The sequence below is a fragment of the Oscarella lobularis genome, chromosome 3, assembly GCF_947507565.1.
Source record: "Oscarella lobularis chromosome 3, ooOscLobu1.1, whole genome shotgun sequence".
NCBI lineage: Eukaryota > Metazoa > Porifera > Homoscleromorpha > Homosclerophorida > Oscarellidae > Oscarella > Oscarella lobularis.
Window position 1 is genome coordinate 3,577,635 of NC_089177.1, and position 23,707 is coordinate 3,601,341.

Genomic DNA, 23,707 nt, shown 5'->3' on the forward strand with positions numbered 1-23,707 from the left:
GCCGAGAGGATATCTCCTGTCTCTCTGATAAAAATCGTTCGCGTGTCTATCCTGAAAGTGTCAACAAAACATTGCGTGGGCTAATGGTTTTGTCGATAACACGGTAGTTTCCCTTCCAGTCGGAAAAATTACAAAGCATGCCAATTTGCGGTGCGCACCAATTAGAAAAGTCAGCAACCTTTACGAGTCGACTCAGCAGCGTAAACCGATTTTAACTTACGACAGTCTAGAACGAGAATGATTAGTATATAGAAGGCGAGCAGACCGAACCAAGTGGCCCAATAGGGGAGAGTGACGAGGCTTGCCAGAAGGCCTAAACTGACGTTCGTTACGGCCAGCAGCACTATGAGAATACCGACGGCAACGTGCACGCTTTTCCACAATCTGTAGATCCCATCTTGTTTGCCCCTTTTGTCAGTGCCGCCACCGGCGGCGGCGGCGACGGTGGCGGCGGCTTTTCTCGACGCCAATTTGATAAACCAAGCCACCGTCACCCAAATGATTTGACCTACTGTAAGTAGGTAGAGGGCAACGCCTAGGATGGCGTGAACAAATTGAAAATGACGACGGCGTCGGTCGGCTCGCGAATAGGAGACAATTGCCAAATAGAGACCCGCCGAAGCGAGAAGCGTGACGGCACTCTGAAAGACGACGTGCACGATAAGAAAACGTTTTCTCGTCTCCTTTGACCTGTCGCGGTAACGAACGACGATGATTGCAATTGGCATGAAAACGGCATAAGCGGCGAACATGAGAATGCCGTGCAGGTGAAAATAGGCGAGACCATTGGAACAAGATATGACGACTCGCTCACGATCGTCATCGTCATCTTGACTCGGATCTCCGGTAAGCAGCCACACATCGCTACTTAGACCCTTTCCGTCTATTTCTCCACCAAAAACAATGACGCCATAACCGCTGGCACTGACCATGGAGTGCCCCCCGCGCGCTGAAAGCCCCCCACGGGCCCTTTTACCAAACCAACCGCTCGGCTTGGAGGAGAGTTCTAACAAAGCCACTTCGTCGCCTGACGAATATTTCACCCCATTAAGCGACTGCTCACTCGCCTCGAGACCACCGTAGAGTACAGCGTAACCGTTTAGCACGGCCATAGCCGCGTCCATGCGTGGAGGAGAACAGCCTCCCACTCGATCCCACCGATCTCCAGTTAAAATCCACGAGTCGGCGGACGGACAGAAACCGACTTCGAGACAGCCTCCGTGAATGAGAAGCGAATTATTTTTCACTATTGCGCTCGCCTGTCGACGACGTGGACGCGGCGAGGAGAAACTGGTGGCTTTGAGAAGCGATTCGTTTTCCGTTTCAAAGGCGAAAAATAGACGACCGTCGGCGTCGATTCCGCCCGACGAGTCGCACCGTTTTTCCTTCGTCGAATTCAATTTAATCCAATCAATGCATTCCGTTTTTGGATTATATAGCGACGATAAATCGACGCGATATGCGTCGTCCGTTGCTAAGGTCGTCGTCGCGTCGCATCCGGTTGCTATGGTGAAAGTGTAGCTAGTTTCGTCGAGTCCGGAAACCGAAAGAAAAAGTGCAGGCGGAAAGGACGCGTTATGGCACGATGGATACTTCTTCCAGGCGTTTTTCTGCAAGTCAAAGGTCCAGAGATCGTTGCTCGTTGCCGAATTGGTCGCGTCGATGCCGCCGAAGACGATTAGACGTTTCGTTCGCGAATCGTACGCTGCTGCGGCGTTTTTTCGCGGTTCTGGCGCGCTCTTGTTTCCCTCGTGTAAAATACGAAATACTAAGGAGTCGTTCTGCGACGAGTCGACTACTATTACGGCTAGAAAAACGAGAAGCAGTCGCCGCATGGAAACGCATGGAAAATTTACTATAGCGCGCGCGGTAGACGTTTGTCTGTTCGTCGGAGCGTCGCCCGGATGTGGGACGCCTTCCGAAAATGGAAAAGATTGTCTTGCGCGAAGGCAAAGGTTTCGAGCAGGCAAACGAAGGCTCGTTCGTTTCTGTGATTGTAACACCGTACAAAAAGCTCGAAAACGAGCTAATTGCATGCGGCCCGAGCGAGGAAATGACGTTCACGTGCGGAGATCCGGACGAAGAGACGTTGCTCGCTCACTGGCTACACGATTGCGTGCAGGAAATGCGACCGCACGAAATCGCTCGCTTTGTCGCGCCGAAAATCGTCGCCAACGTCGCGTCGCCGACAGACGCATTTGAAATCGAACTGAAATCAATGCGTCGCGACGATGACACGTGGCAATGGACGCGCGAGCAAAAAGTGCAACGAGCCGAAGAGCTAAAATCGCGCGGATCGACCTGTTTCAAATCGGGGCAAGTCGACTTGGCCGCTCGATATTTCAGTCGAAGTCTCGTTCATCTTATATCGACTGGCGAAGAGGGAATGGACGACGAATTGTTCGGCGTTCGCGAATCCTTACGCTGCACGTGCTATCTGAATTTATCGGCGTGCCAGCTCAAGTTCCAGCAGCCGGAACACGTTATAAGCAATTGCACTAAGGCATTGGCTATCGACGAGGATAACATCAAAGGGCTCTTTCGAAGGGGTCAAGCCTATATGATGATTAATGACTTGACGTCGGCGAGAGACGACTTGACGAAGGCGCTTCGTTTCGAGCCCAATAATCGAGCCATCAAGAACCAAATCCAGCAACTCGAAACAAAGGAGAAAGAGCAAAGGGAAAAGTATAAGAAAGCTCTGGGGAAAATGTTTGGGGGTAGCGGCGACGGTAGTAGTGTACAGGAAAGAAAATAAACAAATAATTGGAGATTAGATTCCGGGCATGGGCTTCAAAGTGGGCGACACTTGAAACGTGCACCCCGTCGCCTGTCTCACCTCGTCCAACGTGCATTCATCGTGGATTTCCACCAACGTGAGCCCCGATTTGGAATCGACGGCAAAGACGCCCATATCCGTAATGATCTGATCGACGCAATTCTTCCCGGTCAGAGGCAGCGTGCACTCGCGTAAGATCTTGTGCTTTCCCCCCTTTGCCGTGTGCTCCATGGTGACGACCACTTTGGTGCCGGCACTTGCGACGAGATCCATTGCGCCGCCCATGCCCTTGACCAGTTTCCCGGGTATCATCCAATTGGCGAGGTCCCCGTGTTCGGACACCTGCATAGCGCCGAGTATCGTCAAATTGATGTGTCCGCCTCGAATCATCGCAAACGATTCGTCGCTCGCAAAAAAGGCGCTACCTGGAAGAACGGTAACCGTTTCCTTACCCGCATTAATCAAATCCGGGTCCACATCGCTCTCCGCGGGAAACGGACCGAGACCGAGAATCCCGTTCTCGCTCTGCAGATGAACGGTCATTCCGGCCGGAATAAAATTGCTCGCCAACATGGGAATTCCGATGCCAAGATTGGCGTACATGCCGTCCTTGAACTCGAGTGCCGCGCGTCGAATGATGCGTTCGCGCGTGCCGCCGCCGCCGACGGCGAGACTCGATTCCGGCTTGCGCGTCGTTCGTCGTTCAATGGGCTTCTCGAAGTGCGAGCCCTTGTAGACTCGATTCACGTAGACGCTCGGCACGTGAACGTCTTCGGGGGGAATCGCGCCCGCTTCGACGATCTCCTCCACTTCGGCGATGGTCACCTTTCCGGCGCGCGCGACCGGCGGGTTGAAATTGCGCGCCGATCGACGAAACGTCAGATTGCCCATTGGGTCCGATTTCCACGCTTTTACGAGAGCAAAATCGCCCGTGATTGCCTCCTCCATGATGTAGTTGCGTCCGTTGAAAGTTTCGGAGCGACGCGGTTCGCTGGCAATGGCAATGTTTCCCGATTTATCGTAGCGTATGGGCGCGCCTCCCTTATGTATTAGAGTTCCATAGCCAGTGCTATAGTGAAGAAACACTTGTCCTCTATAGTTTTGTCTCATATTTCTTCTTACGCTGTCCAAAAGGCTGGAATTCCGGCTCCGCCGGCTCTCAGGCGTTCGGCGAGCGTTCCCTGCGGCGTGAGCTCGACTTCCAGTTCGCCGTTCAAATATTGTCGCTCGAATTCGGCGTTTTCGCCGACGTAAGACGACACCATGCGTTTTACTTGTCGATTGTTCAACAGCATGCCCAGACCGACGCCGTCGATTCCGGCGTTATTACTCACCACCGTCAATCGTTTCGAACCGTTTCGAGCCAAGGCGGCGATCAGGTTCTCCGGATTGCCGCACAGGCCGAATCCGCCGACCAGAACGGTCGCGCCGTCCTTCACGTCCGCTACGGCGGCATCTGGAGAGTCGTATAACTTCGAACGGACGACGGAGGACGTGGAGAAGAGCGCGCGGCTCGTGGCGAAACGACGGAACGATAGAAGAGCCATAGTAAGAGAATTCCCGGATGCGTGCTACAAGTAGTTCTGAGCGCGCAAAAAGAATTGTGGTCTTTTGTATACTGAATGAATGTATGTCAGTTCTATTTCTATTCAATTGTAACCTGTGCCATTGGCTTCAAATCAGGTGATACGATGAAAGGAGCATCGGTCGCGGCTTTGACGTCATCCACGGACAACCCGTCATAAACTTCCGTCAAAATCAAACCCTTTTTCTGATCGACGTCAAAAACGGCCATTTCGGTTATAATTTGATTAACGCATCGCTTTCCCGTGAGCGGTAATGAGCACCTTTCGACGATCTTTGCCTCGCCATTCTTCGTTTGATGTTGCATAGTAACAATAACCTTTGTACCGGCACCCGTACTTGAGACGAGATCCATAGCTCCACCCATGCCCTTGACCAATTTCCCGGGCACCATCCAGTTGGCAATATCGCCGTAGCGCGACACCTGCATAGCGCCGAGCATGGTCACATTGATGTGACCACCGCGGATCATTGCAAATGATTCGTCACTCGAGAAAAATGATCCACCGTCGAGAATTGTTACCGTTTCCTTGCCGGCGTTGATGAGCTCGGGATCGAGTTCTTCTTCGGTTGGAAACGGTCCCAATCCCATGAGACCGTTTTCGCCGTGCAAGTGAACCGTCATTCCGTTTGGAATGAAATTGCTTGCCAAGACGGGAATTCCAATTCCTAAGTTGACGTACATGCCATCGCGAAATTCGAGCACGGCTCGACGAACGATGCGTTCTCGCACGTCGCCGACGGCCGAACGTGGACGATTTTCACCTTCCGATCGCACGGTTCGCTTTTCGATTCCCTTCTCAAAGTGCTCGCCTTTGAATATGCGATTGACGTAGATGCCGGACACGTGCACGTGCGCCGGATCGATTTCGCCCGCCGGAACGATTTCCTCCACTTCGGCAATTGTTATTTTTCCCGCTTTTGCCATGGGAGGATTGAAATTTCTCGCCGCCTTGCGAAACGTCAAGTTGCCGGCCGTATCGGCTTTCCACGCTTTTACTAGAGCAAAGTCGCCCTTGATCGCCTCCTCGAGAATGTAGTGACGTCCGCCAAATTCGCGAGATTCGTGTGGATGACTGATTTTCGACACGTGACCGTGTCCGTCATATCTAATCGGCTCTCCGCCTTCATGAACAAGAGTCCCATATCCGGTTGGAGTATAGAACGCTGGAATTCCTTAGGAAAAAAAAAGACCACCCCCAAAATCTAATTATACATCTCCTATTAATTATGATTTCTACATACCGGCTGCGGCAGCTCGTATTTTCTCAGCCAATGTTCCTTGCGGAAGCAATTCGACTTCCAAATCGCCCGCGAAATATTGTCGCGCCACTTCGGAATTTTCTCCGACGTACGAAGCGACGGCTCGCTTAACGAGTCGTTTTTGAATGAGTTTGCCTAGACCTTTCGTTTCGGTGCCCGTGTCGTTGCTGACGATCGTCAGATCGCGTGCGCCGCGGCGTAGCACGGCGTCGATCAGGTTTTCCGGGATGCCGCACAGGCCGAAGCCGCCGACGAGCAGCGTCGCTTCGTCGCCGACGTCGAAGACCGCTTCGTCGGCCGTTTCGAAGAATCGTTTCGATGTGGAAGACGCTGCTCTCGCGCTCGCCGCCATTTCATAGGCGGATCGACTTTGGAATGCAGTTGCACAGCGCGACAGAAGGGATCGCAACGCCATAGAAGCGCGAAATCACCGAAATGTGTAGGATGGAGCTGGCTATCGCCGATTTGTACCGGTTGATACGTAGGTCCCGGATAAAACAAGCGTCATATTCTGCGCCATATATGGTTGTCAGCACTAAAATCTTTTACCAAACGTAGCACTGTTCGAATGACGATTTTACGTTTTCGCCCGTAAATATAGGACTGTATCGATAAATCAGATACTTGTCCTCCTCCTCGCTGGTGGAGAAGTGATTGTCATTCATTCGAGCTGGTGAAAACAAAAAACGACTAGACGCAAAAAATTCTCTTTCAACGCGCGGGTCTCACCCTGGGAAACAAAAAAATTGGCCATGTACTGAGTAACGAGCACGGCATTGCTTGAATGATTGATTCCTTCTGACGCGATCCATTCAAAGATGTTCTTCTCCGGATGCCACTGAACCCCATAAATAGGGTATTTGTATGCTATTATAAATAGAAATACAGTAGCTTGAGATGATCACGGTACATGTAGATACCTTCCATTGTAGAGACAAACGAACGACCTTTACGATCTTTATTTACTGACAAAACTTTATAGAAATTGTTCAGCGCCACCGTTTCCGAGAAATTCTACGTAGATAATGTTAGATACACATGTATTTACGTGACTCCTACCGTGGGGCTGACTGCCTTCACATGATTGTTCATTGTAACATTATCATTGCGAAGAATTTGAATTATTTTGGAAGGACAGTCTTTAAACATTCGGCTCTGCTCAAAATCTAGAGAAAGTTCTCACTAAATAAAGCATGGCCACGCGTCTATCTATTGACCTTCAGTGAACTGCAAAGGAATGCTATAGTTTTCTGCATCAACTTCATACAGTACGTTTTCATCGGCAGTGATAACGTTAAGTGCTTCAAAGCCAAGACAAGTGCCCCAAACAGGCCACACTTGGCCCGAGTCAGTAGCCTATGATTTAATAGAAGCAGAGCGGTCTTACTGCGAGTTATCCTTGCAATTACATTAATGGAGTGCTGGTAAACTTGCTTAGCAATCTCAAAATATCTAGAAGTGACCAAATTTTGTCCGCCACCCGGAAAAAGAACTCTACAAAAATTAGTAGAAATTTTTATTCAAAATGTACTCGTGAAAAATTACCCATTTATTGACGACAAAACTGTGCTCAATTCCTCCGACGTCCAATTTAACCTAGAAATTGAAATCGAAAAAACATCGTGGGCAACATGTCGCGTTTTACATAATAGGTACAACGCGAGCTCCAGCCGATTCGATGTATTTGACATAGGAGGCGGCCAAATAGAATTGGTGTCCAGGAAAGCGGGTAGTCGTCTCGGTCAGAAGTCCTAGAGAACTCGTTCAAACTCGCACGCTAAGGCGTGACTACGCACACCAATAATAGGCCGATTATTGAGCGACTCGCTTAGAGATATCAGCGAGGAAGCGAGAACAAAAGCAAGTCTCCACATTGTTATGTCATGTGACTCCAAAGCGTCCGGGAGTTCGAGTTGTGGAACTGCGAAGTCAGCTTCTTGTAGCAGCATGTCCTGGGGTCAGGGATATCACCAACAAGGCCATGTAGGTGTCAGAACGCGTCGACGAGTACCGATTGTGATTATCGTTGCTGCAGAGACCGAGTGCACCGGGCTACGGCGCTTCGTACGGTTCTGCTCCGCCACCAGCGGCTCATTCTGGCTATGGAGCACCGCCTCCAGCGGCTCATTCTGGCTATGGAGCACCGCCTCCAGCTCAAGCTCATTACGGGCAGCAGGAATATCACCACAGCGGCCACGGATACGGACAGCCAGGAGGCTACGCCCCTTCGGGGCCATCGGGGGCCCCACCCGGCGTAGATCCGACGTTATTCGCTTGGTTTCAAGTCAGTAGTAATAAAAAATCAAATTGTTTCGATTTGAAAGTGTCTAAACTTCTTAGGCTGTCGACGCCGACAGGTCGGGTTCAATTTCCTCCGTGGAATTGAGACAAGCTTTGGTAAACGGAAATTGGTCGCATTTCAATCAGGAGACGTGTCGCTTGATGATCGGAATGTTTGACAAGGACAAGTGAGAACCTTAATTAGTTAAATATTCCACGCCCACACCTTTTTGTCCTCGCAAAAAAAAAGGAGCGGAACAATTGACGTGCACGAATTTGCCGCTTTGTGGAAATATATACAAGACTGGAAGAGTTGCTTTGATAGGTACAACAATTTGGGTCACGTCTTCTCAGATAAATGAGTTTGTGTGTCTAGCTTTGATAGAGATCGTTCTGGATCAATTGATGCTGGAGAATTGCACCAGGCATTCACCTCATTTGGATATCGTCTGTACGCGGATCTTTTGCGGAAAGGAACAGGGGGAGTAAATGCTGCGTGATTTAGGTCGATTGACTTTTGTCGTCTTTGTGTTCATCAATTCGATCGCGCCGACGTGAACACCATGAAGCTAGACGACTTCATTCAATGCTGCGTCATGTTGAAATGTCTAACGGACGCCTTTCGACGCTTTGACGTCCATCAGACGGGCGTTATTAACGTCAGTTACGAACAGGTGAAAAACAAATGTTTATTATATTTTTTTATATGACTTGTACTGACATTATTACGTCCAGTTCCTAGAAATGGCCTTGGACAATACCCTGAGCATTTGAATAACTCGCACAAAATGAAGGAACAATAGCTAACCTGTGTTTAGGCAGTACACACGTGTTTTTAGTATACGTAGCATTAGTTCTCTGTCCTTTCTAACTATCGGCTTGGACTGCATTTCCTCTCTGATCACTCCCTACATCGCTATTCTCTTTCTCTTCCACAACGACGCCGAGCAAACTGCTCCGATTGCTTCCGCTGCTGACGTCACTCGACGACGACCCGCCAATGATGAGACCCCGTTTTGAGTCTTCCCTCGAAAGGGAAAAATCGGTCGGAGGCCTCTGACTGGTCATGCTGACTGATCGCATCATTCTGGGACTCGGGGCTTGGAGAACGAGATCGGGATCCGTAGGAGTCATCACCGTCAGCTGGATGATGTCGTCTCGCGATCGAATTCCGGCGACCACTTCGTCGTGCGTCATCTCGCGCGCCGCTTCGCCGTTCACCATCACAATGATATCGCCTCGCAATAGGCCCGCTTTCTGCAAAGGAGAGAACACTGAAACTTAAATAATATGAAAATGACTTATCTCTCCCTACATTGGCTGGCGAGTCTTCGTCGACGTGGAGTATCTTCACAGGACCGTTGCCGCGGATGATGAATCCCAGTCCGCCTTCTGTAGCCTCGGCGCGATTCAGTGTGATTTCTCGCGGCGGATTGAACTTGGTGCTGGCGTTGAAAACTGGTAAGGGACCCTATAGGAAAAGATGAAATGACGAATTCAATTTTTTTGGGAACGTACAAGTCTCCGAAAGAAGTCGACTACGATGTATTTGCTGAATTCTGGTTTCACCGGTTTAATTTCGCGTCCAAGAACTCTTTCGCCTGCCCCAATGAGAAAAGTCTACTTCCTGGAAAAGTATCTACTGTATTGCCTATGTTTTTTACCCTTGATAGGCGTAACTTCTGTTAGCCCGTGCACTCGTTTGATGCCCTTCAGTTCACCTATTTTTGTCTTGGCATGATTCAAGTCCATTTCGAGAATCTAGAAATATAGTTTAATTAATTAATTAATTAATTAATTGCCCTATTACAAACTGAGCACCTTTCGAACTGCAGCCAATTTCTTCAGCAGTTTATCATCTTCCGTCAATTTCTTGCTTTCCTGGTGCAATTTGACGGCACTCTCAAAGCAAAGATGCCCTAAAGAACCGATAATCGGTTTCTTTCTCCCTTTTACTTCACCGACCCGCATATCTTTGACATTCTTTTGACGACAGTTGTTTCTCCAACGACTCAAACATTCCCGTCAACATTTCGCCCTGTTCTAGTAGCTCAGCCATAGTCAACTCATCATCGTCTTTAATTAAAAAAAGAATGATCTCTATATGACGAAATCTCTTGCTTTGAACCGTACCAAGGAAATCCACGCAAGCAATTCCAGCGTAGAAAAAGGAGAGCGCTTGAAAATGAGTGCGCTTAAGCTAAAGTCGCAAAAGCAATCTCAGATGAATAATATTGACCATTTCTTGGCACGTACAGAAATCATTGTTTTCCAGAACGGAGTCATCATTTCGGATAAATATTCGGACGACTCCAAACAATCACAGACCCCTTTGTAACATTGAGCCACCTAGACTTAGACTGTGAAAACTCTATACGTGTATTTCGTTGTCTCTTTGTTTACGTAGGCTGTCTCTTTGGCAATATTTATAGCTAGTTCAATGTCGCCTTCCTGTTCAGTGACCATCATCACTTCCCAGCTGCATTCATGAGCTTGAGCCTAGAGAAAAAATAAAATTTTCTCTAAAATTGCATGCCCACTTACTATCATTAGACTGTAGAGAAAGTCAACGGATGGCTTTGATATGTCCAAGCTGGGAGCGTTAACAAAAGCCTGCCCAAGCAGCATCAAAACTCCTAAGGAAAAAAATTGTTGAGATTTTCGGTGCTAATATCACGTTTACCGGCTGCCTGTTCAAAAAGATGAACAGCCTCTTCCAAGCCATCTTTAGTGGAACGATTCTGTGAGATTATTAATTAATTAATTATTTATTTAAAGGGCAAGGTAGCTTTACCTGCTCTATAGCCAGTTGAGAATACAATGCAGCAATGTTAAACATCACATTGGCCTAGTAAAAGAATTTATCTTAATCGTTAATTAATTATTCAAATAAAGATAAAGAGGTCACTTTTTCAAATGCTGTTGATTGTTGTGCAGCAGCCGTGCCCACCCACAAATCAAACCTAAAAGTCAGCAGCCATCAACTTTTGAATAATAATAATAAAAAGAATAAATACCATTGAAAGTAAACCTGTCCAGCAAAACCCTGCGTCGGATAGAAGCGCTTGTCGAGAAAGTGAAGCTGATTGCAATATTCGTAGAGAAGCTCGAGTCCCGCTTTGTCCCTGCCAGGCTGTTGGGTCATCTGAGTTGGAAAAAAAAGAGACGGTAAGTCATCCGGAGGAAGTGAGACAGACAGACAGACAGACAGACAGACACTACCTCTCGCATTCGATTGATCTCTTCAAGCGGCTGAGAAAAATCATCCAAATCATTCACGTGATAGTGATCGATGAGATAAGGCTAAATCGAAAAAAAAAAGAGTCAGCGAGGTATCTAATTAAAAATGAGCAGTACCTTGACGACTTTGTCGTATTTCGCCTTGACCGACTCCTTGAGCGGAATAGGCAAGAGAGGAATCCTCGTCGTAGCATTTCTAAAGGTAACCAAGCAACGTTGAATAGTCGGTTCAAAAGAGAAACCTCGCCTTATTCTAATCGACTTACCCGGCCGTCTGATAGATGAGAATGGCGCTATTGAGCTCGTGCAATTCTTCGCGCAGCATCTTGATTTTGCACTGGTAAAAACTCAGTTCCATTTCGGCTTTCTTCTTCGCCTTCGCGTCGATGTTGGTTCTAGATAAGGTGTGACGCGAGAAGAACGACGGCGTTGTCGTCGCCTTCGCGAGAATAGGGGTTTTCTGTACCGTAAGAGGCGCTCTGCGCCTCCCTTTAGGAGAATCTCCTTGTTGAGTTCGTAGTTGATCTTCGATCGACGCGATTGCTGTTTCGTTCGCATCGTCATTTCGTACGAATGGCGTTGGTTTCCCTGATGGAGGGGCAATTTCGTATCGAGAAGGAACGAGCTTCGTTTCTTACCCATCCTCCTTCAGCAGCTCCACTCATGTCTCAAGTTTGGCCGACCACGCCTATCTCGATCCTAGAAACACGCCTTCGTTCTACGGGTTCTACATCTCGTGACTCGCTTTCCAATACGGGCTACTCTGTAACAGCTCGTGGCGTCGCGTTCACTCGCAAACGAGCTTCCCTTTCGCCTATAAACGCTAGCGCGACTCCTACGTATTGCAGATCAAGCGGCGTCCGTCCGTAAATCGCCATGGCAGCTCGACAATCAAGCTCAAGCAGATCCGTTCTTCACGACGGAGGCCAAGTCGAAGGTAAAACGAGCGAAAAATAGCACGAAAGACGGAGAAATACCCGAAACACCAACACCAGGCCTAACTGAAGCTCTAATCGACGCGGCGTACGACAAAGACGCGCAGGTGCGCGCGTCCCTCTGCAAATCGCTCGCCCAAGTCGGCAAACGCACGCCGAAGCTCATGCTCGACTGCTGCTACACGTATCTCGTCAAACGGCCCAAACTGGCGCGCGGTCATCGAGTCGTTCTACTTCAAACGATGCAGCACGTCGTCCAAGAGCAAATCGACGACGTCGACGGATCGCTCGCCGGAAAACTCGTCCAACTCGGTTCCGTCGAATTGACTCAGACGAAAGTGCGTTGACTCTTCCGGACCACGCCCACACATTTTATGATATTGATTATTTTTTTATTTTTAGGACGTTGTTCCCGATTGGCAGACGGCATCGTCGGGATTGCTCGTCGCCTTGGGTCGACGAAAGGAGTACGGTGCCTTGGTGATGGATGAACTGATGACCAAATTTGGTGCTGGGACGGTACCGCATTTTTTTGTTGTTGAAACTCTGGGAAAACTCGCTTCCGAAAACGGTACTCTCTCTCTCTCTCTCTCTCTCACTCTGGTTCCAAATTCAATTACAGATATACATATTTATTTTTTTTGTAGTGTATGGGGTTGTGCCTCGCGTCAAAGATGCTTTGACGCGGATGTTGCCTGTTATGGCTGGAATCAAACACGATAATCTAAAGTGGGCTTTCTGTTCATGTGAGTTGAGTATCAATCATTTTTGTTTGTTTATTTATTTATTTATTTGCCTATTTATTAGGTTTGGCTAAGTTTTGTGACGCCATTCTCGACTACATAGCCAATATCGAAATGGCAAGTGACAAAAGCATCACGTCTGAAATGTACTTTGGAGAAATGTATTCGGCTTATGACGTCATGTTTAATTTGTGGCTTGTATCAAAAGAGGCAAAGGTGAGAAGCGAATAGTTGCTCACGTGTGAAACAATGGAGTTCTTTTTTTTCTTTACCCAGTTGAGGTTGGCTGTCATTGATGCAATTGGATACATGAGCCATTTGATGTCGACGGATCGCCTGGAAGAAATCACGCCGCGACTCATTCCCATGCTCTCGTCGCTCTACAAAAAACACACAGATCATTTCTATATAACAAATGTAAGGGTTTTGCATAAGGGAAGATTTGTCCCTGTGAACGCGTTCCATAGAGCATTTGCATGTGTCTCGATGCCGTGCAAAAGAGAAATCCGGCGATGTTGGATCCGTATATCAACGTTCTGATGAATAGCCTTCATCCTGTCGTGAGTTTTGATGTGTCTTGGGGGGTGGGGCGGAAAGTTAAGACTTCTGCTCTTTAGACGTGCGTTCCAGCTGATTTTGCGAATCCCGTAACGGTAAAAAATCACAACGAGCTTCTTCGTTGTTTCAACGTGTTAGGTGATAACGAATGAATTATTATTATATCTTTATTTCGCGCGACTTTCTTTCTTATTTTAGCGAGATCCTATTCCGATAGAGTAGTCGGGTTCTTGCTGCAGAAGCTGGAAGTCAAGGACGAGCGCTCGAGAATCGGAACGCTGGAAATATTGAAGCATCTTGTCAATTCGTCGGACGAAGAAATGGACACGAAAAAATCACTCATCGTCAGCGGACTAAAAATCCTTCTCTCAGAAACAAACAATCAGGTAATAGAATACCTAGACAATAAAAATAAATAATGAAAAATAATTTATTCAGGTGAAAAAGATGCTGGCTCAACTTGTCACGTCCATGGCCCATCACGAATATCTGAGTCTAGAGGGAGGACATCTTTTGATTGAGTTTATTGTGCGACAGTGCGCTCTAACGAGCGGATCAGACGAGGCAAGCAAGACTTGAATTGTAAACTTATCTATTATCGATTCTCTTTTTAGCCAAAGTCTCCCGTTGAAAGAGAAACTGTCGGCAATTTGCAGCTGAGACAAATGTGCGAGAACGTTTTGCATCTAATCACAACGACAATCCAGCACACGGAATCGGTAGTGGACTCGCGCGCGCGCATCTCTCTTTCCTCTACGTAGTTTTTCGCAGGTGCTTTGGCCTTATTTGCTTGAGTGCGTCGTTCCGCCGCAGTACACCGAAGCGATGGGCTCGCTCTGCAGAAGCGCCGCCTATTTGGCGAACAAGAAACGCGCCGCGAACGCGGACGACTACGAACTTGACTACGAAATTCTAGGTACAAACAAACAAACAAACAAACAAACGTTCGCGTGTCTCTTAATGTTTTTTTACGTGCGTCTAGTGAACGTGCCTAAACCGGCGGAGATGATTTCTCGACTTTTGGTAGGGGGAGCAAAGAATATTGGAATTTTTTTTTTCGAAAAAACGGTGTTTAGGTCATGGCTGGTCGGCCTCACGGAAGCGGAGGTCGCGGTTTGCACGTCTTGAATCTCATGAAGGATACCGGTCCCATTTTGAACGAGGATCTCGTCGAATTGTGGGACGCCGTGATTCCGAAGCTCACCCAATACCTTGAAGGTCTTGCCCTCCCTTGGCTGGACGGCCTTTTTAATTAATTAATTAATTAAACACCTCGTATTTTCTAGAGTACGCGAAAGAGAAGGAAGAAAAAGAATGGAGTCAAAAAGCGTGGGAAGATCTAGTGTTGAAAGTACATGCCATTCGTTTTAATTTTGTTAGTAAAGAGTCTCTTACCTTCTTTCAGTTGTTATCTAAAACGTTGGACGAAGTGAATGACGAAGAATGGACGTGTGAACTTGGTTCTGCTATGGGAAGACAGATCAGTCTCTATCCGACCGCCCAGCAGGAAGAAAAGGTGCGGACTCTTTTCGCGTGCGAAGTATTTGGAGCGGTTCTTCTTTTTTTTTTTTAGAATTTTCTCTACAAATGTCTTGGCGTCGTGTTGCGGAAATCGACGAGCCGTCAATTCATTCACGATCATCTAAACATATTGTTTTCCACTGTGGATCATTCTAGTCAGATTGAAAGAGAGGTCAGTCGATTATTCGAAGGGACTCCTGGTTCTCTAACGCGGCGCTGTTTTAGGGTTGTGCTATGGCACTGGGATTTTGCGCCACGGCTCATCTCGACTCGGCCATTGAGAAGCTGGAGTACGTTGCTAAGGACGACATGGTGCGAAAACCGACGGGATTTCTTGGACTAATGAAGGTGATGAGAGCTCACGAAAGCGAAGAAAAAAAAAACAGGTTTTCTTTTTTTTATTGTAGGATAAAACGGAAGCTGAAGTGGAGAGAGTGAAAAGCACCGTGATGTTGTGCTACGGACAAGTGACGTTCTTCGCTCCGCCAGAGTAAGAACGAAAATATTTTGGATACACGGGGGAGGGGGATTATATGAGAAAATGTAGTCTTATTACATCGCGAATCGAGGTGAACATCTTGCGCAGCATCAATCCTCATTTCACCAACGTCAAAGTGAACAAATGCGCAATCCATTTTTAGCTAGCGTGACGTAACGCGGTTTCGTTTTGTGTCGCCCCAAGGATACGAGTGTGAAGCAGAACTTAATTCGCGCCGTCGATCTCGTCGGAAAGGCCTTGCATCCGAGTCACCTACAGACGAACGACTTCGTCTTTCAAAAACGATCCGATCTGCTCATTCACATGCAGAACTACATCAAAGCGGAACCGACGGGCTTCGTCATAGCGAGAGAGACCGTTTCGTTGGCGATGGACGCCTGCGCTACTCTAGTGTAAGTCGGAAAGCGAAAATATATATAATTAATTAATGCTATGTTTTTTCCTCTTAGAATGCTCGATCCTCAATTGACTGAAGCCGACGAATTCGATTTGATTAAAACGTGCACCGACGCTGTCTATCGTCTGCCTCGCGTCGAGACCCTTCACGACGATAAAGCGACGAAGGGAAAGAGCGAAGCGACGAAGAAAGAGGTACTGTAGAAAATCTACGTACGCGTCTCGTCTATTTTTTTTCGTTTCCCAGGAGACCGCCGCAGCTCAGCGTCTAATGAATACGACGGTGGCTAGTCTCAATCAACTGCTCAAGCAAATTCTGCTCAAGAGAGTCGATCCAAACGGATTGGAAAACATTACAAAGGTAGTCGCGATTTATTTTGATTGGCGAGACTATTTTTTTCTCACTGTGCTTATAGCATCTCGAACCGTGGGTGGTCTCCGTCGCTCCGCACGAACGGCATTTGGCTTCGGAATCGTTTTCCAGCCTATTGCATTGTTATCTTGATACCGTTCAACCAGAGCCGGTTTGTGCTTCGTCTCAACGCGCCGGTTCTTCTACGCCGCTCTCTCTAGGGCTCCTCGTTCGTCAATCTCGGCAATTTGCTAGCGCGAATGACGCCGCGCTGCACCGATCCCGAATTGGCCGTGCGACAGAATGCGATCGAGTCCATGCAAACGCTCCTTCGAATATCGGGAAGATACGCCGGCATTTCGCCGCACTCCAAGGACCAATTCGTCGATGCCGTCAGCCTGCTCAAAGACCGAGCGCAGAAGGACGAAGCCAACGCCTTGTTTGGAGTCGTCAACGATATGTCAAAAGTAGGAGAGATGGGGGGAAAAAAGGAGAGAGAAACGTTGGCTTACCCTTCTTTAGGTTTTGAGTAAGAAGTTGCCTGCTGATCAGCTGATTCCTTATATCTATCGTCTGCTCGACGGGCTCATCGATGCTGTTTCGCACAGTTCCAGTGGCGCCTGCGTCGTTTTGAATAGCCTCTTCAAACTGCGCGGCGGAGAACTCACAACAGAGGCACCAATAAAGGGAGATTTTGTTGATTTTTAATTATTTTTTCTCGTCTTCAGGTGAGCAGTCTCGTGAAGGAGATCATTGAAAAAATGACGAAAATCAGTAGCACGCAAACGCACACGGGTTCCCTGAGGAGTTTGCGAACGTTAGCCGTTCATCATCTCCAGACTGTCATCACGACGTTGCTCGACTATCCAATACCTTTAAACCAGTATTCGACTTAGGAATAGAGACGCATCTCCAATCTGAATTTCGAATCTCTTCTTAGAAATGTTATCGAGACTTGGCAGACGTTGGCCCAGGACAAACAACTCGTTGTCAGCATTTTCGATTTGCTCTTGGAGCTTCTATCGAGGAGTCTACCGTACTCGGAGAAAGATCGAGGCTCGTCTGGTCCCGTTCGACATCCGACCCCCGTTCCAAAGGCGGTTACGTGCGCCTTTACTTACACATTTGGTGTTGAAGATGTTGAGCCGCTCGCAAAGGAGCACTTTCATCGGCTATTCGCGGCTCTTCTAATTCGAATCGGGTCATGTGCCGTCATCACGGAACCCGCTCCTGGAAAGAACAAAGTGGCCGAGCCTAGTTCAGTCAGGTAAGGGAGGTGGAATCGCCGAGAAAGAAGAGTTTGGGATATGGGGTCTAGTTGTGCTACGGATGCGATGAAAGAGCTATTGACTTTGGTCAAAGCCGAAGCCTTTTTGACGACGACTAGCGAGGAAGGAGTGTGGGCTACGATCTGCACGCCGGATCGTTATTCGGAAGGGGTCACCACATTGGCTTGGTTGGCTACATCGTCGTTTTATATATATATTTGCAGAATAGGGAAGATTTTTTTCTTCAGGGCTCTGTGTCGACACGCTCCGGAGGAAGTGCCGAGAGTCGTCAATTTTCTGACGCCGGTCCTGTCGAATCTATACGAACCGCAGAGAGTCGTAACGGCGGCGTTTTTTGCCGAGGTAAATGTTGGACGTACGCTAGCTCGTCTCTCTTTGAAACGCGTTCGTGTCGTGCGCACAGTTGATTCATCAGCAGTGCTTGGGCGATATGAATCTCGTGGAATTGTTGATGAATAATCTCCTCGGTCGGCTCGTCGATTCGTCTCACTACGTTCGCATGTTGTGCGTACGCGGTCTGGGCAACATAGCGAGCATAGGCGGAGAACAGGTCAAACGCCCTTTTTAAAAAGTGTGTGTAACCTAATTTTAATTTTCTGCTGTTCCCTCAGCTGAAAAAATACACGACGACCGTTCTTTCGGCTATGATGGCCGGCATGGACGACAAGGAAGATCCTCACGATTTAATCACGCTCGAAGCGATGGCCGGCTTGTCGAAAATCGTCGACGAGATCGGCGAGTCGCACGTTCGTCCCATTCTCATTAACATCTGCATTCGCATACGTCCTTGCTTCGAGAAGGTAAACGAAACTTTCGAATGATGCATTGAATCGCTTTTATTTTTCCTCGTAGGATAAGGCTCCTGTTCGCGCCGCCGCTTTTACTCTTTTCGGCAATCTGAAGCGATTCGGCGACGGCCCGTCTCGCGCTCCGTTTCTCGAGCAGATACACAATAACTTCATCACGCTTCTTCTGCACATGAACGAGGACGACAAGGACGTTGTCAAAGTGAGCGAAGACAGAGAGAAAATTTTCGAATCCTTGTATTTTTTACTGCACCCCAGGCCTGCAAGAAAGCTCTCCGACAAATTGGCCTGCTTTTGGGCTCCACAGCCGTCAATGACATGTTTCAGAAGCATTTGATTGAAGACGCTCAATTGCACTACGGCGAGTTTATGAACGATTTGGCTCGGCTTCTCGTAAGGTCGTCCCTCTAATCGATTTATTCGTCGATTCTTTGGTCTAACAGATTGCCGACTTTCCCGACAAGATCAATTTCTACACCATGAATTGCGTCGGCTTTTTTAAGAGCGTCTGGCAAGCGATTCGAGCGAGCGCGGCAATGTTTGCAGGCACGAAAGAGAACAAAGGGGGAAAAAAAGTTCCCTCGCGATTGTCTCCTCCTAGGTTTTCTATTGGGCAATCTTCCCAAAGCGGATAGGAACACGATATCGAAAGAGCACGTCTGCGCCGGTAAGTAAGCTCCTTGTCAGCGCACTAACGCGATCGATAAACGCTCTCTAGCGTTGAAAGCGCTTCTGAAGGACGCCTCGCCTCGGGTTCGAATGATGGCCGGGGAAGCGATGAGTCTACTGTATGATTACTAGTGTTTGATAAAAAAAAGGAGACCGGATTTTTATATACTCCAACTTTTCGTCCACCGAGTGTATTGCTCTGCTAGTTCTATGTCGTACCTGTTGTGTATATGGCTGCTATTTCGGCTACCGCTCCTATGACTGCACCGAAGGCGTTGCCCCAGACGACGAGCCAGCCTAAATGCTTTTCGATCATTTTTTTGACCAGCTGCGAAGTGGGAAAGAATGTCGGAGGAGCGAGAATAGATCTAAATACTTGCTTACGTCTTTTACTTTTTTCGCAGACATATCGTTAATTTTGGACGTCGTCATTTGCTCGACGTGACGGTGAATTTTGTCGGCGTTGACCGTGTCAAGATTTTTGATGATTTCGAGAAACTACAGAACTGCGTGAACAACGGCAACGGCGAGGATTGCAAGACTTACGATGGGCACGAAATCGTGCACCGAAGCAGCGACGAAAGGGCCGATACAGGGCTCCAGTTGGTCCCTCGTTATCCCCATTGCCTTTAGTAATACTCCTGTAAGTTCTAAGAGTTAGTAGTCCGTGTGATAAATTGCTTTTGTACCTTCTGGAGTTGCGTAGAGTTGGGTCAACTTTTGGTCTATTAGCAGCCGGATTTGAGGCGAATCGAGAAGGTTAGTGACCAATTTTTCTATACTCATTTTCATGAACCTAATTCGCGATTTTATTGACTATCTTACCAAGGTCAAATGTTTGCAGGAAGTCGTTTGTTCTTGTGTTGATATACTGCTGCATGGAGACCGGCTCGAAAAATGTATCGAGAATAATTCGTTTGATTGACTCTCGGATCTCTTCAAAATGCTGAATAATGACCCCACTAAGAAATTTTCCGCTTTATGAGTCTGCTCTAGACGTGACGACTTCATCAAACCTTCCGACTAGGCCAGGTATCTTTGTAAATAGCATCTTTACGGCTATCCAGTTGGTCATGCCTCCTAACGAGAAATGTCTGCTAGCCATACGTCAAATGCCTAGGCGTTTACAAACCGGAGAACATGACGAGACCGACGGAGCGTACAAATCGACAGACAACGTAGCCTAAAGACTGAAATGCAAGCTACCTTCAAAACAACAGGGCATTGACTACCAATGCATTGTGAGTCAAGATCAACGATAGTGTGATTAGTGACCAATTGATTTGGACAGTGTTTTGCGAGGCTCGGTTTCAATAGGGCCGTCAGTATGATTCCAGTCAGCATGATTAGAAACGAAACGAAATTGCTGAAGAACGCCTTGGTAGCATTCGTTTTGCACCACAGGCAGAACTACGACATTTGTCAATCAATCAATCATCGATGGAGCAGTGACGTCACGTCTAACCGGCCGCCGTTCAAGTGGTTCGCGAAAGTCCTCTCCAACGTCGCTGTCATCGTCCGAATCGACTCCTCGCTTGACGTCGCCGTCGTCAAGCTGCCTTAGCGTGAGCAGCGATTCGTCGACTCCGAACGACGACTCGTCATCGAGAGACTCGGCGCTGATGTAAGGGCTCTCCAGCAGGGGCACGTTTCCCTCTTGCAACGCCGCCATCGAAGGGAGAACCCTCCGAATACGGGTTATCGCTCCTTTATTAGCAACTGCAAACAGAAAAAACGGATGATGACGCTTGCGGCGATCGTGCTGCTGGGCGTTCTCTCGCACGTTCTCGGCGCTTCCTTACAATTTCGTCCAATCGACGATACGGCGGCAGTGTGCAACGACGGATCGAAAGCCGGGTTACTTATAGGGGGAGAATCTCTTCCTTCGATAGTCTGTAATCCGATCTCTTGGCAGGTATTACATAAGGATGTCTTCGACCAATAGCAGCAAGTGGATTGTGCTCATGCAAGGAATGCGAGTCGATGGAAATATATCCGTTGTATTTGATTTGTTGACACTATAGGTGGTTGGTATTGTTTTGATGAAGATTCGTGCAACAAGCGACACCAATCCACTCCGGATCTAATGAGTTCAACTGAGTGGAGTGGTGAATTTGAAGGCAAGCAGAACTAAGGGTACGCCCACGTTTGTGGTCAAGTCATCTGCTATAGGACACGGAATTCTGTCTGACGACGAGACTGAGAATCCCAGTTGGTGGGATGCCAACTCCGTGTACGAGGGCTATGGGGGACTAACGTTTTGACAGTGACGAAGATTTTGGTACATTTAGATTTGTTGGGTATTGTTCCTCGGATCATTGGACTGGCAATGCTACGGCAAATGCATCCGCAGAAAATCCTGCCAGTCAGGAAATTGATGGAATACAATTATTATTATTAGAAAGTCTTGCTTTAGGTAAGTGGAATTTTTTGGGCAGCGTTATCATAGAGGCGACAATCAAGGAGATCCTTCCCTTGGGACTTCAAAAGGCGTCTTTGCTGGTATTGACTGGCGTCAGGTGAGAATGACTGACTCGTTGTCATTTTCATTAAATGGATTTTTTAAAAGTGCTGGTGGATTTGGAGCGTTTTCTAATCTGGATCATATAGCCGATTTGATGTCAGAAGCCGCTCCTTCAACTCGTGTTGTTGGCTTAATTGACTCTGGCTGGCTGATGAATTCCACTCAGTTCAAACCAAGTAACTGTGCCATCTATGAAACATGCGCACTGTACATTGCCTTTGGAAAAGGCGTCAAGTAATTGAATAATTTACACCAAATTTTAATACGCTGACCGTTTTTAGACTGTGGAATTCTCAGCTGTCACACTCGTGCTTGCATCGGCTGACTAACTCTTCCTGGCTTTGTCTCCTAGGAAAATACGTATACCCAACAAAAAGTGAGGCTCGTTATGGTGTTAGACGTTTTTTTCAAGTTCTCGTAATGTGTGTGCTTGCAGCCCCTGCGTTGATTCAAGAATATCAGTATGACTTGGCGGATTTGACGACATGCAACGTTCGGCTTCCCTTTGGCGAAGCCTTCACTTACGTCGAAGGCATAGGAGCGCAGTACCGAGAAGAGCTCGGTGTAGTCACGTAAGTGCAAAATAGGTCTTCCTTCAAGAAAGAAAAATTTTCTGTTCTTTCAGTTCTCTGTTTTCACCAGCGTGTGCTTACCACACGCTCATTCTCAGTCAGTAAGAACAGCTTTTCAAAGTGCTTTTCCGTCGTAATCCCTTCTGTGTAGATCGTGGTTAAATGTCAAAGTGAACGACATAACCATTTCAGAAGCGTTTGACAATTTCCTTAATGGAGAGGAGGAGAGGCATTCAGACAAATGCCGCATCCCTGACTGCAACCCGACGTGTCTCAAGTCGGTGGAGGCATAGGCCGGTCTGGCAACGCGCACACGAATTTCAATTCTCTGTTTTAATGTATTTACACTCGTGTCATTATAGGAGCACAAAAAAATCAAATTAGCGCTGGCACGGCAAGCAAATCTACCACAAAAATTTCTCCTTTGTTTGATTTTGTCTGGCGAATTGGGGATGAAACTGGCTATTGTAACCCCTGGACCTGAGCAAGAAACATGCCGTCAATTGTCATAACTCTGCTCGGAAAAAGAATCTCACCTGTCATCTTCCACTGGCTGTTTCATCTCCTTTTGCCGATGAGGATTCAAAAGCTTTTCAGCTCGAGCTCTTTCTTCCTTTTCTCGCATCAGTCTCTGATGTCTCAGCAGTTCCAATTGCCTTGCTTTGGCAGTCTTCTCCTCGTCGTCACTCTCACTTGACTCATCTACCTCTTCCTTTTCTATCTCAGCCCGTTTATGTTTCTTATTCTTCTTTGCCTTCGTCTCTTTCTTGTGTTTCTTCTTTTTCTTCCTTTCTTTTCTATCTAATTTTTCAGATATTTCCGAAACGGGCCTATCAAGTACTCCTGTTTTCCTGCTAGACAATCTTGGCTGCTGAATGCCGCCACGACCCTCGGCCTTTCTTGTTTCACCGAGAAACTTTTTCATGTCGTTCAATGGATCCAAGACTGCTTTGAATCGCTCTGATCTCCTAAGGAAAGCCAAGCAGATAGCAGAAGACGCCAAGAGCATATCTCAAACTAACACAGCCTTTATTTCCTCAATTTCCGCGCGTTCCTTCTTACTCATCGTATGCCAGGGTTTCTCTAATAAAAAAAGAATCTATGCTACAGTACTACAAGGTATGGCTAGATAGAAACTGACCTGAGCTGTCTAGAACGCTTTGACCCAAATAGGTCAATAGCCCAATTTTTTTCTCTTGCTTTTCCTTATCTGCTTTGGCCTCGGCCTCGTGTTCTAAATTCTTTTTCTTGTCATTGTACTCCTGATCCGAAATCCCAATATTTTAAATTAATTAATTAATTAATTAATTAATTATTTTAAACGTTACCCCTTCTTCTAGTTCTTGAAAAAAGTTGATGTGTCCCTCGTATTCAAGTTGCACGTCTTCGTCTGTTGTCGTTTTCGCGTCTCTTGATCTCGCTCTGCTGCGCAGGAGATCCGTCCTCGCCTCTTGCTCCTGCACGTTGTTTTCTGTTACAAAAGCATTTGATTTCGTTTTCTTACGGCGAGAAGACGACGTCTCTCTTTCTCCTCTTCCTCCTCTTTTGCCTGCGCCTCGTCTCTTCGGACTTTTGCAACGTTGTCTTTATTTCGAACATGCCAGCTGTGTGGAAAGATGATACTGCAACGTCGAACGAAGCATCTCGAACTCGCTTTACCTCTTTTTCGGTAAGATATTCATTTTGCATACGGGAGT

At 47.4% G+C, this 23,707-nt stretch overlaps 11 protein-coding genes across 12 annotated transcripts; 4 read left to right on the forward strand and 7 right to left on the reverse strand.

Moving 5' to 3' along the window:
- Positions 1–170: 170 nt before the first annotated feature.
- On the reverse strand, positions 171–1,835 carry LOC136184531 (uncharacterized). Its single transcript, XM_065971437.1, has one exon. It carries the CDS (start codon positions 1,833–1,835, stop codon positions 171–173), a length of 1,665 nt encoding a protein of 554 aa, XP_065827509.1.
- A 63-nt stretch (positions 1,836–1,898) lies between these two features.
- Positions 1,899–2,768, forward strand: LOC136185437 (peptidyl-prolyl cis-trans isomerase FKBP4-like). The gene has a single exon (XM_065972568.1). It carries the CDS (start codon positions 1,925–1,927, stop codon positions 2,756–2,758), a length of 834 nt encoding a protein of 277 aa, XP_065828640.1. The 5' UTR covers positions 1,899–1,924; the 3' UTR covers positions 2,759–2,768.
- On the reverse strand, positions 2,610–4,326 carry LOC136185435 (succinyl-CoA:3-ketoacid coenzyme A transferase 1, mitochondrial-like). Its single transcript, XM_065972566.1, has 2 exons — positions 3,902–4,326; positions 2,610–3,848 (listed from the first exon to the last, which is right to left on the reverse strand). Exons 1-2 carry the CDS (start codon positions 4,324–4,326, stop codon positions 2,774–2,776), a joined length of 1,500 nt encoding a protein of 499 aa, XP_065828638.1. The 3' UTR covers positions 2,610–2,773.
- On the reverse strand, positions 4,315–6,111 carry LOC136185434 (succinyl-CoA:3-ketoacid coenzyme A transferase 1, mitochondrial-like). The gene is made up of 2 exons (XM_065972565.1): positions 5,609–6,111; positions 4,315–5,539 (listed from the first exon to the last, which is right to left on the reverse strand). Exons 1-2 carry the CDS (start codon positions 6,039–6,041, stop codon positions 4,425–4,427), a joined length of 1,548 nt encoding a protein of 515 aa, XP_065828637.1. The 5' UTR covers positions 6,042–6,111; the 3' UTR covers positions 4,315–4,424.
- A 1-nt stretch (position 6,112) lies between these two features.
- LOC136185436 (gamma-glutamyl hydrolase-like) lies at positions 6,113–7,517 on the reverse strand. Its single transcript, XM_065972567.1, has 9 exons — positions 7,425–7,517; positions 7,272–7,377; positions 7,172–7,222; positions 7,036–7,120; positions 6,844–6,982; positions 6,686–6,792; positions 6,547–6,640; positions 6,356–6,493; positions 6,113–6,296 (listed from the first exon to the last, which is right to left on the reverse strand). The coding sequence occupies exons 1-9, from the start codon at positions 7,498–7,500 to the stop codon at positions 6,172–6,174; spliced, it is 921 nt and encodes a 306-aa protein (XP_065828639.1). The 5' UTR covers positions 7,501–7,517; the 3' UTR covers positions 6,113–6,171.
- On the forward strand, positions 7,512–8,795 carry LOC136185439 (programmed cell death protein 6-like). 2 transcript variants are annotated; one of them, XM_065972570.1, is made up of 8 exons: positions 7,512–7,609; positions 7,662–7,740; positions 7,774–7,910; positions 7,967–8,094; positions 8,157–8,231; positions 8,283–8,357; positions 8,412–8,580; positions 8,642–8,795. In XM_065972570.1, the coding sequence occupies exons 1-8, from the start codon at positions 7,574–7,576 to the stop codon at positions 8,678–8,680; spliced, it is 738 nt and encodes a 245-aa protein (XP_065828642.1). In that variant the 5' UTR covers positions 7,512–7,573; the 3' UTR covers positions 8,681–8,795. The 2 variants fall into 2 exon arrangements, with proteins under 2 accessions (XP_065828642.1, XP_065828641.1); XM_065972569.1 differs by having other exon boundaries at positions 7,662–7,910.
- Positions 8,576–11,864, reverse strand: LOC136185433 (rhophilin-2-like). The gene is made up of 19 exons (XM_065972564.1): positions 11,785–11,864; positions 11,613–11,734; positions 11,413–11,541; positions 11,264–11,342; positions 11,129–11,209; positions 10,924–11,051; positions 10,815–10,869; positions 10,701–10,754; positions 10,590–10,647; positions 10,451–10,542; positions 10,310–10,405; positions 10,163–10,255; positions 10,040–10,106; positions 9,872–9,982; positions 9,728–9,825; positions 9,571–9,667; positions 9,425–9,507; positions 9,222–9,377; positions 8,576–9,163 (listed from the first exon to the last, which is right to left on the reverse strand). Exons 1-19 carry the CDS (start codon positions 11,809–11,811, stop codon positions 8,774–8,776), a joined length of 2,016 nt encoding a protein of 671 aa, XP_065828636.1. The 5' UTR covers positions 11,812–11,864; the 3' UTR covers positions 8,576–8,773.
- Positions 11,865–11,903: 39 nt separating this feature from the next.
- LOC136185326 (maestro heat-like repeat-containing protein family member 1) lies at positions 11,904–19,143 on the forward strand. Its single transcript, XM_065972434.1, has 37 exons — positions 11,904–12,083; positions 12,142–12,419; positions 12,484–12,652; positions 12,729–12,827; positions 12,889–13,040; positions 13,101–13,241; positions 13,292–13,384; positions 13,442–13,520; positions 13,581–13,768; positions 13,821–13,946; positions 13,997–14,101; positions 14,154–14,298; positions 14,365–14,405; positions 14,459–14,600; positions 14,669–14,733; positions 14,788–14,898; positions 14,956–15,075; positions 15,129–15,251; positions 15,311–15,393; positions 15,451–15,517; positions 15,586–15,794; positions 15,852–15,993; positions 16,046–16,159; positions 16,215–16,322; positions 16,372–16,617; positions 16,673–16,825; positions 16,879–17,033; positions 17,091–17,417; positions 17,469–17,606; positions 17,667–17,781; positions 17,843–17,989; positions 18,051–18,239; positions 18,292–18,447; positions 18,504–18,638; positions 18,689–18,791; positions 18,847–18,912; positions 18,964–19,143. Exons 1-37 carry the CDS (start codon positions 12,023–12,025, stop codon positions 19,044–19,046), a joined length of 4,974 nt encoding a protein of 1,657 aa, XP_065828506.1. The 5' UTR covers positions 11,904–12,022; the 3' UTR covers positions 19,047–19,143.
- On the reverse strand, positions 19,049–20,896 carry LOC136185328 (uncharacterized). The gene is made up of 10 exons (XM_065972436.1): positions 20,717–20,896; positions 20,380–20,633; positions 20,147–20,324; positions 20,047–20,097; positions 19,931–19,994; positions 19,740–19,876; positions 19,604–19,690; positions 19,461–19,555; positions 19,299–19,412; positions 19,049–19,242 (listed from the first exon to the last, which is right to left on the reverse strand). Exons 2-10 carry the CDS (start codon positions 20,584–20,586, stop codon positions 19,123–19,125), a joined length of 1,053 nt encoding a protein of 350 aa, XP_065828508.1. The 5' UTR covers positions 20,587–20,633; positions 20,717–20,896; the 3' UTR covers positions 19,049–19,122.
- LOC136185327 (palmitoleoyl-protein carboxylesterase notum2-like) lies at positions 20,301–22,442 on the forward strand. The gene is made up of 12 exons (XM_065972435.1): positions 20,301–20,538; positions 20,631–20,771; positions 20,830–20,883; positions 20,937–21,034; positions 21,087–21,147; positions 21,206–21,279; positions 21,331–21,433; positions 21,484–21,672; positions 21,720–21,814; positions 21,875–22,010; positions 22,064–22,111; positions 22,162–22,442. The coding sequence occupies exons 2-12, from the start codon at positions 20,653–20,655 to the stop codon at positions 22,301–22,303; spliced, it is 1,119 nt and encodes a 372-aa protein (XP_065828507.1). The 5' UTR covers positions 20,301–20,538; positions 20,631–20,652; the 3' UTR covers positions 22,304–22,442.
- LOC136185329 (leukocyte receptor cluster member 1 homolog) lies at positions 22,335–23,698 on the reverse strand. Its single transcript, XM_065972437.1, has 7 exons — positions 23,670–23,698; positions 23,515–23,614; positions 23,339–23,467; positions 23,152–23,272; positions 23,033–23,093; positions 22,547–22,978; positions 22,335–22,490 (listed from the first exon to the last, which is right to left on the reverse strand). The coding sequence occupies exons 1-7, from the start codon at positions 23,690–23,692 to the stop codon at positions 22,415–22,417; spliced, it is 942 nt and encodes a 313-aa protein (XP_065828509.1). The 5' UTR covers positions 23,693–23,698; the 3' UTR covers positions 22,335–22,414.
- Positions 23,699–23,707: the final 9 nt, after the last annotated feature.